This window comes from Rhipicephalus microplus, chromosome 1 (genome assembly GCF_043290135.1).
Source record: "Rhipicephalus microplus isolate Deutch F79 chromosome 1, USDA_Rmic, whole genome shotgun sequence".
Lineage (NCBI taxonomy): Eukaryota > Metazoa > Arthropoda > Arachnida > Ixodida > Ixodidae > Rhipicephalus > Rhipicephalus microplus.
The window spans coordinates 266,412,981-266,427,816 of NC_134700.1; the positions used below are offsets into that span (position 1 = coordinate 266,412,981).

A 14,836-nucleotide genomic window follows, 5' to 3' on the forward strand; every position below is an offset into this window, starting at 1 on the left:
GCTTCCGCATCATTTACTGAAACATTGTGCATTGTGACTTTTCTACGATATTTCGTTAAACAAAATAAACATTGAAGCACCACCATAAATAGAAGGAGTCACTAGATTTGCTACCTATGGCATACCAGGAGTTCGACTAAAATTACAAAATTTCCGCAAAAGACAGTCGCAACAAAGTGGTCGACTAATAATAGATGTTGCAGTAGCTGTAGAATACGGCTCTCCTTTGAGCGCTATTATAGTGCAGTTTGTTGACCTCGCAGGTTCAATAACGCCTATCGGGGTCACAATTCAATGGAGGCGAAGTGTTAGAGGCCCGTGTACAGTGCCATACCGATGCACGTTTTTAAGAACACCAGGTTGTTGAAATTTCCGGAGGACTCAACTACAGTGTGCCTCACAAGCACATCACAGTTTGGCAAAGGTATTCTCTGGTACGGCATGCTAAACCCCAGATATGCATTTTGAAGCAGTTTTCTACATGATCAAATTGCTGCATCACGACACAGTACCGGTTATCAATCTAGCGTTAATTTTCAAGTTCACCTTTCAATCCCGACAGACCCAGCCCATTGCAGCGCTTGGATATAGTGAGCAGGATCGGCAGGGCCCCCCCCGAGTAACACTGGACTGACACATAAGCCATGTGTGTGCTCAGCCAGTGCAGTGCGACATACTACCCAAAACCGCTCTCCCAGACCAGGTATAAAGACAGGTGGCTCCGATTCCCACAATTATCTACTGAGCAGGGCAGAACAGGGCAAGAAGACCAAGGCACAATCCACAGGGCTGTAGTTTAATATGCTAGATTACCGCATAAACCCACCACTGTTTGCAGTATAATAGTGCTCCAGCCAATCATAGGCACTCCTCTGCAGCTATCATGTGGCCTCGGGTCAAATTCTGCTCACCCTGGCATGTTCTATCACATCAGCACAAGCTAACCTCTGCTACTCTTGCTGGGTGCCATACAGTCAATAAGACTGTGATTTTTTCCCTCTCTTGCTCACAACCCTACAAACCCCAAAACATGCTACATGAACATATTTTTTTCAGCAAACTGGGAGTGCGGGAACACACGACAGAGAAGAGCCACACAGTATGAGCACTGTTCTCGGTCTCTTGTGTGTTCCCGCGCTCCCAGTTCGATGAACGAATATGAACTACCAACTTGCAATCTATCCTGCTGCAACATGAAACCAATTGCATAGTAAGCCCGGCATGTAAAGGCACCCAAGCATTGCCTGTGATACATATTACGAAGATGAAGCAAGGTCAACCTACGAGCTGTGGCAGCCTGATGAACATTTATTGACCCACATTCTCCCAAATGCTTCATAGCTTTCTTCATGTCCAAGAAGTAAAAAAAAAATGACATCATGTGAATAGATGATGGTATGCATAAAACAAGTGAATTATGCTATTTCTCTGTCTCGCTGTTATAAAATGTGTATGTCAATACAATTTAATTATGTACGCATTATACAGCAAAATAGACTTTGTGCAGACTAAATACAGGCAAGACGATGAATGTTATATACATTTATTTACAGTTTAAAATTAGCAGCAACAACAGCATCTTTCTTTTTTGTTTTTTTCTTTGCTGGTGCAACAGCAGATGTAACTTGATCCTGAAGCCGCTCAAAGAACTTCTTCGATGAGGAGAGGCTCTTCTCTGCCCACTTGTCACTTTTTCCCTGAAAAATTGGGCAAAAATCAACAAGCAGTCGGTGCAATACCTAACCGTATTATGAGAACATACGCACAGGGAACATAAATATTGGCAACGTACATTTCCATCAGCATTACGCTAAGCTACACTGTTATTTTCATAATGCATTTAAATTGCATTTCAATTTAGTGCTTCTGGCATACTAAATACGTAAGGGAGCTCTTGCACACAGTTTGCAGTTCAGTCAGCACACACTTCCAGTGCTAGCACATGAAAGTTTGCTCCCTGATTAAGCAATGGTCATGCTAAAGCAAAGTAACAGATGCCCCCATAAGCATCCCATAACAGACTTTTCCATATTTCTTCGTGTGAATGTGTCTTTAAAACGCTATGTGTAATGACACGCGCTACAACAGCATTTGGCTCCCCCAGCAGTACCATTTCATTTTAGTCTCTCTGCTGTGATAAAATAGAATCAAACACAATAAATACTGTCTTTGTATTAAACATTCTTTACAACTGCACACAGTGATACTAAACTAAACTAAAAATTGGCTGATTTCCGCTTAACTTGTAATACATTTGTAAAAGTTCATTTATATCCATTTTTGTTTTATAATGGTTCAATTCAGCAATGAAAACCACAACAATCTTTTTTGAAAAGGTTGCTCAGTAGGCAAAGATATTTTACTACAAAATGTTTGTACACTATCATGGACTTCAGTCTCCTGACCAATCCAAAGATATTTAAACAATATCAGACATGTGAACACTAGGCATTTTTACCATAAACCTGATACATCTTAACATATCAACAGTGTACCACATTTTCCGTACAGAATCTCTGCCCACTTAATATTTATTTTAGTGGTATAGCAAAATAGCCAGTATTGTCCAAATCGTACTACGGTGTACAAAACCTACGAAAGTCTGCAGAGCACCGTTTCAAGCAGACATACCTTGACGGCTTTAGAACCCTTGGCTGATTTTGAACCCTTGACAGGTTTGGCAAGCTCTGTATTGGTTGCCTTGATCACTTTCCTCTTTTCTTCAGAGACTTTGCCAGCCTTGTTATTAGCCTTGGCAGCTCGGCGTTTCTGGAGAGCTTTCTTAAGCCTTCGTTCTCTGAGCTTCTGTGTGCGAGTCCTCTCGCCCTTGGAGACAAGCTCTCTCTTTGGCTTGGTCTGGAACGAATTTTTTTATTGGACATACAAATCATGTCAGAGCAGACAAAGTAACATACGTAAACCAAACAACCATGCAAGAAACAAACCAATAAACAATAGCTGCATAAATATGCAAGGTGAGCAAAAGCTACAAAACACAACAAAAAGATAACGATTTCACAGCAAAATGTTCTTGGTGGCCTACTACTTCATCATATTGGTGAGCAGTCGATGTAAATGTGCGTCAACCTACAGCCGACAAGCATTCTAGCGTGCTCACTTGATAGGAAACCTCGCAGAGCAGAGTGCAGAGACAAGTCAGTAAGAATATCTGCACACACAGATGTATAGATTTAAATTTACCACGGCAAGTGCTACAAAGTAGCACCATAATAAGTTTGTAAAAAATATATATATATATTTCTTTAAAGTACTCTAAATGCATAAAATAAAAGAGCATTGAGTAAGCCTACTTGTTTCTGAAATGTAAAAAGCCGGTGCAGAATCGTAAGAAATTATGGCATCAGTCAATCAACCTTACACAAGCAGCATGTTTGATGCGTAGTATGGTGCCAAAATGCATGCAAGGAGGTTAATTACTACATTGTAAGAACTTACTATAAAATACTTGTAACACCAGGCTGTGTTAGCAAAATGGCAGGGCTCCAAAAACCCACAGAGCACTTGCAAATTCCAGCCCTCTGCTAATATGTACACGTTTGACAATTCAAGTGCGGCTAACTTTCTTACCTTGACCTCCTGAGGTGCCAGGAGGGAAGCGTCGCTCACTCCTACTGGAGTCACCTCTTCTACGCTCAATGATGGAAGATTGCTCACTACCTTCACCTCAGCTGAAACCTGCGAGAGTAATAACAGGATGAAAAATTGTTCATAATTATGTTATATGTATGCATCAAATGAATCAGGCAAAATGGCAGCTCGTATAAAAATATGCATTCAATTCACATTTACCATACATACTAGACTGTAATGACACCACAATCGTAATGAATGCGAGGGGTGACCTTTCATTGTATACAGAAAAAGAAAGAAGAATTGTGCGCATCATTGCACTTTTTAGACAACTTGAATTCAGGCATTCGATTGTAACGTGAAAATAAAGTATTGTTATTCATTCATTCATTCATTCATTCATTGTAACATGAAAGTCGACTTCAGATAGAAAAAAATCTGGCAGAAGCTCGGGTACAGTCGTGTAAATATGGCAAAATGTGTTGCAGAAATCTAAGAAGTGGAGAAGTTTCGAAAAAGGAACACAAAAATTGTCATAGCAACCACTTCAAAGATGTGTTCTATTCAGCTATGACCCCTGGCAAGGAAATTCTTTAATTGTGAAGCTTTCTCTTAAAAAAAAAAAGACACATTAGCTTCCCTAGCAATTTCGTGCTGCTCTTAGGTCTATGAAAAATTGCTTTACCAATCAAGCCAACAACATTTTAAGGTATACTATACATTTAAGTATGTTATAACAATTATTTTGTCAAGAGAAAAAGTTAATGTATTGGGTGATTGTTGTTAGAACAGTTCTAATGTTCTATAACATTATACTGGCATACCGTATATACTCGTGTAAGGGCCGCACTTTTTTTTCGAAAATTTTGCTAGGTGCGGCCCTTACACGAATCAGGCCGATTTAGTACAGGCAGTACAGGCCAAAGGTCTGTACTGTTTATGCAACAGTAGCAGAGTGCAAGAGTCACAAATGACATGCCAGAAATGTTTTTATTCGGATTCCATTTCGCTGTCCTCGTTCTCGGAGGAGCTCGCCTCGGCGTCCGCGTCTTCCCAGAGACGGTCATCTTCGGTGCCGTTCATGGAGTTCGAAATTCCCGTTACCTTGAAGCTTTTAGCAACTACTTCTACTGACATGGCACGCCACGCATTCAAAATCCATTCACACACCTGTTGGAGCGACGCCCGCTTCAGCCGTCCTGTAGGGGTCTTCTCGTGGACGCCTCCAGCCATCCATTCAGAGTAACATCGGCGAAATTCCACTTTGAATGGTCTGTTGACGCATACGTCGAGCGGCTGCAGCACACTCGTCAGGCCACCGGGAATGACGGCCAAGTCCGTACGAGTTGCGGCAACTCGGTTCTTGACGCGGTCGGTCAAGTGGCCCCTAAAGCTGTCCAAAACAAGGAGGGCTTTCCGTTGTAACAGCCCTCCAGGTCTGTTTGCCCAGACGGTCTTAATCCAGTCAACGACCAGTTCCTCGGACATCCAGCCCTTCTCTTGCGCACGTACGACGATTCCCTGAGGGAACTTCTCTTTTGGGAGAGTCTTCCTTTTAAATACGACGTACGGCGGAAGCCTCCTGCCGTCTGCCGTGATGCACAACATCACAGTGCACCTTTGGCGTTCTGCACCAGTCGTGCGCACAGACACACTTTTCGCACCTTTTAAATCCACTGTGGTGCTTTCCGGTGCATCGAACCACACAGGTGTCTGGTCCGCATTCCCAATTTGGGACAGGTCGTATTCATGCTCCCTCCTGAGAGCATTCACGAAGCGATGAAACTTAATGACGTGGTCTTCGTACTCGCGCGGCAGTTTTTGGCAAATCGTCGTTCGGCGCCGAATAGAAAGCTGGTTACGGTTCATAAACCGCGTAGCCCAGCCCCGACTTGCCTTGAATTGTGCCGGGGGTATTTCCATGTGGCGAGCGATGCTGAGGGCTTTGACGCGTATCATGTCAGTCGATACGGCGTAGCCGTCCCTTCGTGTGTCGACGACGTAGTTGACGAGCTCGCTTTCGAGTTGCGGGTACTTGCACTTTTTCCCGCGAAACGCCTTTCGGCTCCTGTTAGTAGCGGCGAGGGCATCTTTCTGATTCATCCAGTAACGCACGCGCTTCTCATCGACGTCGTACTTTCGTCCAGCTTCCCGCTTCCCGTGCTCCTCGGCATAGTCAATCACTTGCAGCTTAAATGCTGCAGTGAATGATCTCAGATGCCGGCCCATCGTCCGTCACGTGCGCTGGCTTCTGCAGGGTTCACTACAACCAACAAAGTGACACCGACGACACCGATCTGAAGTCGCGCTGCCAACGTATCGACACGATGCTAGGAACGATGCCAACAAAGAGGCCGCACAAGGCAAATATGGCGGCGCGCTGTCAACAGCGTGGTCGGCGCGTCGGCGGAAGTAGAATAAAAGCGGAAAAGCGTGCAGCGCCATCTGGCTGTAAATGAACTAACTACACTTTTCTGGCGGGACATTTTGAACTTTTGTTTTTTTTTTTTCGAAATATCCGCTTTCAAAGTTGGGGTGCGGCCCTTACACGAGGGCGGCCCTTACACGAGTATATACGGTATCATTTATCCAGACAAAACAGTACATTTTCCAAAGTATCTTAGCAATTAGGATGCAAGTATTTTTACATTATTTTTCTACACCTGTGTCAAACTAGAGCTAAGAGTGTTACAATAAGAAGGTATTTTGGGGAGCTTTTAGTTAAGCAGACTGCTTTTTTGAAGGAGTGCTAGACCCACGCTAAGCTGTATTAAACAGCTAGAAAGCAGCACCCTAAATGTAAATACACAAAACTTACAGGCTTTGGCATCATGTGGAAGTTGGACAATGCATCCAGCTTTGTGAACAAGTCCCGCATGGCTGTTCGAATCTCAACGTGGGCAGGATTCTCTTTGGGAGGTGCGTCTTCATCAGCGGCCTTCTGCTTCTCCAGGAACTGCTGTTCGTAAACCTAGTGGTACAAAGGGTGCAAATATGCATTAAAATAAGTCTCAAAGCTGCAAGAAACTCACGGCAGTTCAAAGGGCACATAACATTTTCACCCATGCCGGTTAACAGTAATTCAATGCAAATAGTGCCGTGCAAGTTGAACCCACAATTAATCTTCAAACAATCACAATTATGCTTGACAGTAAACATAAAACTTCCTTCACCCCCCCCCCCTCCTTTTTTTTTTAAATTTTAAATGAATATAGATACCTGTGCTAAACTGAGTTTGCTTTTCTCTTGATCCAGTGTGACCCGTCGGCGCAGCTCAAATGGTTCCTCCGTTGGCCTAGTCTTTCGTTCAACGTCATCCCAGGCTTTGTCTCGTATCCTCTGCAGTATCACGTCCTCTAAGCACTTTGTAGTCTCATCAGTGATGGCAACAGCTGCAAACAGAGCACCAAGCTGTTCGCATGCACTGTGCAAGACACCACACTTCAGCTGCAATGATTATTACCAGAAAGGACAGTGGCCAGATTACTGCCACGCACATTCTTAACACCAGTCCCAATTCAATGAAGTGAGGAGCTGAGTAATCGGTATGCATGGTGCGATAATAGTGTAACGAAGCACCAATGACCCATCAGCGTCAAAGTAATACTGCACCCACAGCGTCTTAGAGTACAGTGTGCTAACTTTCATTTATGACAGAATTCAGGTCATCACCAGTACACTTATGGCACCACGACAATCATAAAGAATTTATGATTTTTTCTTTATTTGCTAAACTAGCATTTAGTGCCATATGCACAACCCTAAAACACCAGTGACCTCTCAAAAGGTAACGACGAGTGCTTATCTCTTCTAACAAGTGATCTCAAGAATAATATATGGAGTCTTGACTTTATTTAGTCTAACTTTGCTGGAATAAAGGGTGAATGACCTTGCACACTCTAGATACAAGCTCACAGATTGGCATGTTTAATGCTCCTTAATTAGTAGCCATAGGATGACTGCTGCAGCTTAGTTAGAATAACTTTATCTGTACTTACGCTGTCTCGTCGCATGATCGAATTGGATGTGCTCCTGCAGCAGACTGTTTTCAGGTCTTGCGGTAGCTTCTACCTCTCCCTGGAGTCGCCATGGTCGTGGCTCGAGGTTTCGTTCCTCAAACTGCTTGATTTTTTTCTTAATCTGCACAGGTAGACAAGCATTCAAAGTTTCAGGTCAACAAAAGCAAGCAGTCGTACACACAACAGATTTTCAGAGCACATTTGTGCTTTTGCTTGAGCAAATGAAAGAGAAGGTAATGATTGTAGTTTTTAGCATTCTTCAGACGGCAATACCGTGGTACACATAAGTCAAAGAATTTTTCACTGGCCTAGTCGGTGAAACAGCACTAAATGAGCGTCTAGGCTTGACAGACAAATGCAAACGATGAAAGACAGGTGAGTTCAGTACAAGAAGCCACTAGGTCAAGTGTTATAGTATTGAGCTAGAACATCCTGGAGTAACTAAAACAAATGCCAATTGCTTCTTTAATTCAAACATGTGGTTAAAGTGGCTCCTTTAGTTTGACAGCCTGTGACAGAAATAACCCCAGCATTACTTCCATCATAATAATGACATGCACCATAAATTATTTAATCACTAAAAACTGCTTTCATTGCATATTGAGCATCTGATCATTTATGCAGAGGACCTTGCTAGTGTAACAAACACTTTAGAGTTTTGAGTTTGAAGACACAACACTTTATAATGTTCAACTAAACACTATCTCTGCGCTATCAATCTTAGAGGCAGTGACTGAAATTCTTCTGCTAAAACATCAGTTTTGAACAGCTGCATTTGAAGGAAGTGGGTGTATCAGACAAGTCACACAGCAAAAAGAAAAAACTTACAAATTCTTGGCTTTGCTCGAAAGATGATTTTTGAACGTCATCTTTTGCTGTGCCATTCTGGTTAGTACTTCTGTGTTCATTCATCCTGCAGAAAATTAGGAGTGAGGGAAAAACGAGGATAGAAAGTAGCTGGCAAAACTTGTATAATGGACAAGGTACTCTTAAAAAATTACAATGGAAAAACCCCGCACCCAGACATGGCAACCCCAATAAAGTGTAAGCTTAGCTCTATTCATGACGGTAGTTGGCCGTCCAGTCACATGTTGTGAGCCTAGTTTGACCTGTCACAACAATTTTATTATTGTGGTATTTTGGTGTAAACTTCACTTGTATAATTGGAATCAACAGTTCTTCCTAGCATGTTTCTGTCGGCACGATCCTTCGTCTTAAATATTTAATCCATGAGACAATATCTACGCTTAGCCAGTTTTATACTACTTTACATTGCGGTGAATCCCTGTTACACTGATACTATCGGAAGCAACCTGAACATGGCTTGCACATACACCTGCACCGTACAACAAAGACCATTAGGGTTTCAAAAGCACTTTAAGCTGGAATGTGACACCACCGAAAGTCCTCGCAAATATTTTTCTGGTGCAGCCCGTACCAAAAGCAGCAACAGAAAGCATTCAATGTCTGTGCAATCTACTCGGGAAAACAGCTTCTAACACAAACTAGCTGCTCCTCTAACTACAGCTCTGTGGCTGAAGTATATCGAGAGACCTTTGTGGCAAAGCAATTGATTGATTTGTGGGGTAGGACGTCCCAAAACCACCATATGATTATGAGAGACGCCGTAATGGAGGGCTCCGGAAATTTCGACCAACTGGGGTTCTTTAACGTGCACCCAAATCTGAGTACACAGGCCTACAACATTTCCGCCTCTATCGGAAATGCAGCTGCCACAGCCGGGATTTGATCCCGCGACCTGCGGGTCAGCAGCCGAGTACCTTAGCCACTAGACCACTGTGGCAGGGCCTTTGTGGTAAAGCAAGGCAGCTCACTTTTTTAGAGACGTAATCAAACGGCATTACCAATGCTATTAAGTGCAATTGAGTGACTTCCGGTGTCAATATTAGTGGCAAACCGGCTGTGAGATTTATTTATTACAAATTATTTCATCTCACCTATACATTGTCCCATAGCCTCTAAAATACTATTTAATTATTGTGTGATTGGATAGCCTAATTTTCTCTTACCATTCACTTTGGCCAACACTAGCGGGGAATGAAGTTAAGCTAGAAGGGGTCTCACATGCTCGGTAACACTCCAATGAACAGGTGGCCCGACACGATGTAACCAAAAATGAAAAAGCTTTGGTTCCGTTATCTTTGTTTGTAAAAAGTCAAGGCTGATCTCTTTTATGAACGATACATTTGTTCATTTGGCAGTCTATGGGACTCTCAGAACTCTACAACACCACCGCAGCTCAATAGAATGAAGCTTTTACTGTGCTCTTGTTTCCAAAACATGCATAAAACCAAATCCCCTTACCTTGTGGCAGCCTTGCCAGCATTCTTGGCATTTTCGCTGTTGGGCATGGAGGCAGGGGGATCAAAAAAGTCTTTGTACGTAGCATTGCGGCCACCCTGCACAGAAACACTACAGTTACAATTTTTCTGTTCTTTTCTACAATACCAAGAACTAATGATTTGGCTCTGCATAAATGTATGCATAAATTTTGTTTCTACACAACATAAGCAAAGCACGTGAAGATAGTGGATTTTAAGCTTACATGAAGCGTTCAACAGTCATATGGAACTTAAGACTAGCGCTGCAATATAACAGCAATTTCGGACACTGATGTGTCTAGCAGCGAACACCTATATCATTCGCCAGTAATTATGAGGTAAGCCAGGCGCTTACCTTTTCTCTTGGATCGTCTTCGTCCGACGAAAGCTCACGAAAATAATCAATGTCGTCGTCCTCGTCTGAATCACTTCCTGGAGCATCCATGGCCTTCTCTTCCCTATCGGCAAATGCTTCCATGTCGGCAAGACGGAAGAACGCGTCATCGACGATTGACGACGGTTGTGTATCTCGTGCTTGACCGTGTTCACCGCCATCAGTCCTGTCGTCACCGGCTTCCTCATCAGTCTCTTCATCATCTTCAGACGCATCCGAGAAGTCAAAGTCATCGTTTTCATCATCTTCCTCTTCCGCAGCGCTGTCCCCGAGATCCAACTTGTCAGTGTCACCTGTGTCATGTTTCTCGTGTCCCTGTTGACTTTTCTGCTCCCCCAAGTCTACGCCAAAGCTAATAGTAGACTTGGTTGCCACTCGGGACACCGATGAAATCAGGTCCTTAACAAGACGAGTGTTTCGCAGTTCCAGTTGCTGCCAGATCTGTTCGTCATCGAAGTTGTCAACAACCAGTGACGGCAGTTCTGCTTTCGGTGAGGAATTTGTCTTTCCTTTCCACTGGTCCACGACGTCGTACAGATCTTTCGTTAACTTCTTCATTGTTTCAGCTACCTCCAGCTGGACCCTGCCCCGCGGAAGAAAAAAAAAAGAAAAGTGCCTGTTAAAGCAACAAACTTCTACAAGCGCATCAACAGAACCGCCAGCAGAACATGTGGCAGTCTCACTTTCTGGACCGGTTGTCTTTCCTTACGTAAACACTAATTGCATTTTGAAACTTACTCGAGAAATGTTTCCGGTTTCTTCGTGCATGACTCAAATTCTTCGAGGCATTTGGACACATGCACTTGATCGGAATCGAGAGTCCGTGCTGTGGATTCCATGCCGTCGTCTTCGGTGGACGCCGCCATTTTCTCTCTACAGTGCTGCTGGCGATGTCGATGCGATGAATGCGTACACGACGACTTGAGAAAATGTGAGCACGCAGCAGGGAGGTTCCTATGCACGCATGCATAGAATAGTATATTCTAGGCACGGTGTTTGTCTTTGTCTCATCCTTCTCCCTTAGAATCAAGACGAGTACGCTCAATGACCTGTAGCGAACCATTTCGACATCGTCCCCTGCGCGAGCAAAACGTATAGCCACAGAACACCTGGTGTGACATATTGGTCGTATTGGTGTCGAGCTGAATCCGCGACTGTAGCGCGTCGCGCTGCACGCAATGTTTCGAGAAAGAGCTAGGATATGTGCGCAATGACAATGTTTCAACTTATATGTAGTACTGGTCTTCAGCTCAATAAAATCATGGATGCCGCGATTTCCAAGCTATGGACGCACCATTTCCACCTGTTTGAGTTCGATGGGTCAGATTTCGGAAATCATCAGAAAAGAGAGTATACCCCCAACCCCCACCCTCGTATTTGTTTTCTTTTATGTTTTTTTTTTTTTTTGCCAGAGCACATAGATCACAAAATGACGCTCGAACACCTGTGCCTGCCCGGCCCACTAGTAACGTTGGCCTGCACTTCAGATCAAAAAGGTGCCCCCTCCCCGGAATAAATGTCTGCTAACGCCCTGCTAGCGGTACGAATTAAGGCTGAGCTGGTGGCCTTCCCGGCCTCCTTTCCTTCCTCGGCACCCTCATATCACTCAACCACGCTTCCCTTTCCCACACTTTGCTATACATATACTAAAATATAGATGGTACTAACCTACCGAGCAGAAACCTAGATGATTATAAAGAGGGTTCAACTTAAGTTGGGGATGCAGCGAGCAATGGAAAGGAAAATGTTAACCCTGGGGGACAAGAAGATAACAGAGATCGGCAAGCGGGCCCAGTGAATTGGAGACAGAAAGTTAGGTGGGCAGGTGAGATTAGGAAGTTTGTGGGTATAACGTGGCAGCAGCAAGCACAGGACCGAGTTGATTGACGGAACATAGGAGAGGCCTAGCTTTGTCCCAACGTGATTGAATTAGTCCTAACCTACCGAGCAGAAACCTAGATGATTATAAAGAGGGTTCAACTTAAGTTGGGGATGCAGCGAGCAATGGAAAGGAAAATGTTAACCCTGGGGGACAAGAAGATAACAGAGATCGGCAAGCGGGCCCAGTGAATTGGAGACAGAAAGTTAGGTGGGCAGGTGAGATTAGGAAGTTTGTGGGTATAACGTGGCAGCAGCAAGCACAGGACCGAGTTGATTGACGGAACATAGGAGAGGCCTAGCTTTGTCCCAACGTGATTGAATTAGTCAGGCTGCTGCTACTGCTGCTGCTGCTGATGATGATGATGAAATTATACATGACAAAAACGGGAAGATCGAAACTTGCGATGAAAAAATCCGTAAATAGGGGTTGTGGCGACCTCACGTTTCAACAAGCGGACTTATCTTCTTCAAGGGGAGTCCTGTTTAAAGGGAAGTGAGAGTGATGAGAATTAAGTGATGTGCGTCTGGGGAGGCATGTGAGGAGAGAAGAGGGTAAAACATAGGATAGCCTAGTATCGCAAGGGTGGGAAAGAAAAGTGATGGTGAGAACGAGGGATGTGAGCATGAGGAAGACGGAAAGAAGGAGAGAGAGGTTAAACCACGCTATATACCATGTATAGGTTGTCGAGCCGACGTTTCGACAAGCGACTTGTCAATCCCTCAATCATTGAGCAATTGGGAGTCGCCTGCTGCACGCTAACGTGCGCCTTGCCGGAAATCAATGAAGTTTCGCACCCATTTACAGACGCCAAGGGCGTCCGTAGAACCTTTTTCAGGGGTTTCCTCAGCAAAATACGGGGGGGGGGGGGGGGGGGGGGTCATGTAGACGAATTTCCGTGACATGACCGTACAACGTTTATATGAATGTCGAGAGTGCTAAGCTAGCCGTGTAGCTTAATGCTACTGCATAGAAAATATTATCGAAAATCTGGTGAAGGGGGGGGGGCGCACCGTCCCTCGCCCCTCTATCCCTCCGGACGCCCATGACAAGACACACGTAGCTGCTCAAATCGCATGCCAAAAAAGACAGTTATCTAACAAACAAGCACACAGCCCGACTAAGTTTGTCTAAAAATTTGTACCAAGATGACCGTCGATATCTGGTCGGCTAGCTACTCGCATAATTCCAAGGGTGGCGCCAGGGGTGGGCAGGAGAGGGGGATGGAGCAAAATTTTTGCCTGCCCCCCATTGCCCCCCCCCCCAAGAGGGAACATAGTCATCATAACACAATGGAAGTTCCCCTCCCCCTCAGGAAGTAAACTAACTGAGTGCCCCCCCCCCCCCCCCCACCTCGGGTAAGATAATCCTGGTGCCGACCCTGCATGATTCAAGTCTCAATTAAGATATTTACAGCATGCGCATAAAGGTCGCAAATACACGAAACTTTCATACGCGGGACCTTTCGCTACCGTTTGAACAACAACAAACGCGTCAATCGGTCGCGCCGCCGCCGCCGCGTGCAATTACGCGGCGGTGGGCCTCCCTAAATCGGAAATGGTTACGGCACTGCACGCGGAAACCTTGGCTTCACGCGTCACGTTTTCTTTTGTGACGTCAAGGACGTGCGCGCGCGGCCTCCTTTTTAGCCGCAACGACATGCTAGCTTTCTCTGGATATTCCTTCAAGCGTTGTTTCTTTTCTTTTCCTCTTATTTTCTTTGTATTTTTGTTTTGCACAATGAGTATATAGGAGGAAATACGGCGACCGTGTGTGTTGCAGATGAGGGAAAGGCGAGCAGTACTGAAAGAAAGAAACGATGCGTATTCGCAAGATATATAACTTAATAATAATAATAATAATAGATTGCCGAGTCCTCCAGTGAGCTGCGCGTCGGTTCCCTGATCGGGTTCTACGCATCGCTGAACACGGGCGCACACCTCGCAGTACGCACGTCAAGAAAACTGTCTTCGGCCGCTCGTACGGCCACTGCTAACCGTTGCATATCACACCAGTCGACCGACACGCATTTGGCTTCAGATCATCATCAGCCTGACCACACGTCCACTGCAGGACGAAGGCATTTCCCATGTTCCGCCAGTTAACTCGGTCCTGTGCTTGCTGCTGCCAATTTATACCCGCAAACTTCTTAATCTCATCTGCCCACCTAACCTTCCGTCTCCCCCTAACCCGCTCGCCTTCTCCGGGAATCCAGTCAGTTACCCTTAATGACCAGCCGTTATCCTGTCTACGCGCTACATGCCCGGCACATGTCAATTTCCTCTTCTTGATTTCAACTATGACATCCTTGACCCCCGTTTGTTCCCTAATCCACTCTGCTCTCTTCTTGTCTCTTAAGGTTACACCTACCATTTTTCTTTCCATTGCTCGCTGCGTCGTCCTCGATTTAAGCTGAACCCTCTTTGTAAGTCTCCAGGTTTCTGCTCCGTAGCTAAGTACCGGCAAGATACAGCTGTTATATACCTTCCTCTTGAGGGATACTGGCAATCTACCTGTCATAATTTTAGGGTGTTTGCCAAATATGCTCCACCCCATTCTTATTCTTCGAGTTACTTCAACTTCGTGGTATCGGCTCCCCGGTTATTATTAC

General features: G+C 44.7%; 1 protein-coding gene across 1 annotated transcript; it reads right to left on the reverse strand.

Moving 5' to 3' along the window:
- Positions 1 to 1,527: 1,527 nt before the first annotated feature.
- Positions 1,528 to 11,358, reverse strand: LOC119187741 (U3 small nucleolar ribonucleoprotein MPP10). Its single transcript, XM_037435816.2, has 10 exons — positions 11,085 to 11,358; positions 10,308 to 10,929; positions 9,936 to 10,030; positions 8,439 to 8,523; positions 7,590 to 7,731; positions 6,811 to 6,983; positions 6,410 to 6,562; positions 3,589 to 3,696; positions 2,632 to 2,856; positions 1,528 to 1,697 (listed from the first exon to the last, which is right to left on the reverse strand). Exons 1-10 carry the CDS (start codon positions 11,210 to 11,212, stop codon positions 1,548 to 1,550), a joined length of 1,881 nt encoding a protein of 626 aa, XP_037291713.2. The 5' UTR covers positions 11,213 to 11,358; the 3' UTR covers positions 1,528 to 1,547.
- Between the last annotated feature and the right edge of the window lie 3,478 nt (positions 11,359 to 14,836).

Bases quoted from the DNA above. Each gene is read 5' to 3' on its own strand.
- LOC119187741 (XM_037435816.2), bottom strand. From the start codon at position 11,212: ATGGCGGCGTCCACCGAAGACGACGGCATGGAATCCACAGCACGGACT. The intron at 10,031-10,307 runs GTAAGCGCCTGG...GTTTCTGTGCAG, and splicing joins AAGACGATCCAAGAGAAAAG to GGTGGCCGCAATGCTACGTA. The intron at 7,732-8,438 runs GTAAGTTTTTTC...CTACCTGTGCAG, and splicing joins TCGAGCAAAGCCAAGAATTT to ATTAAGAAAAAAATCAAGCA.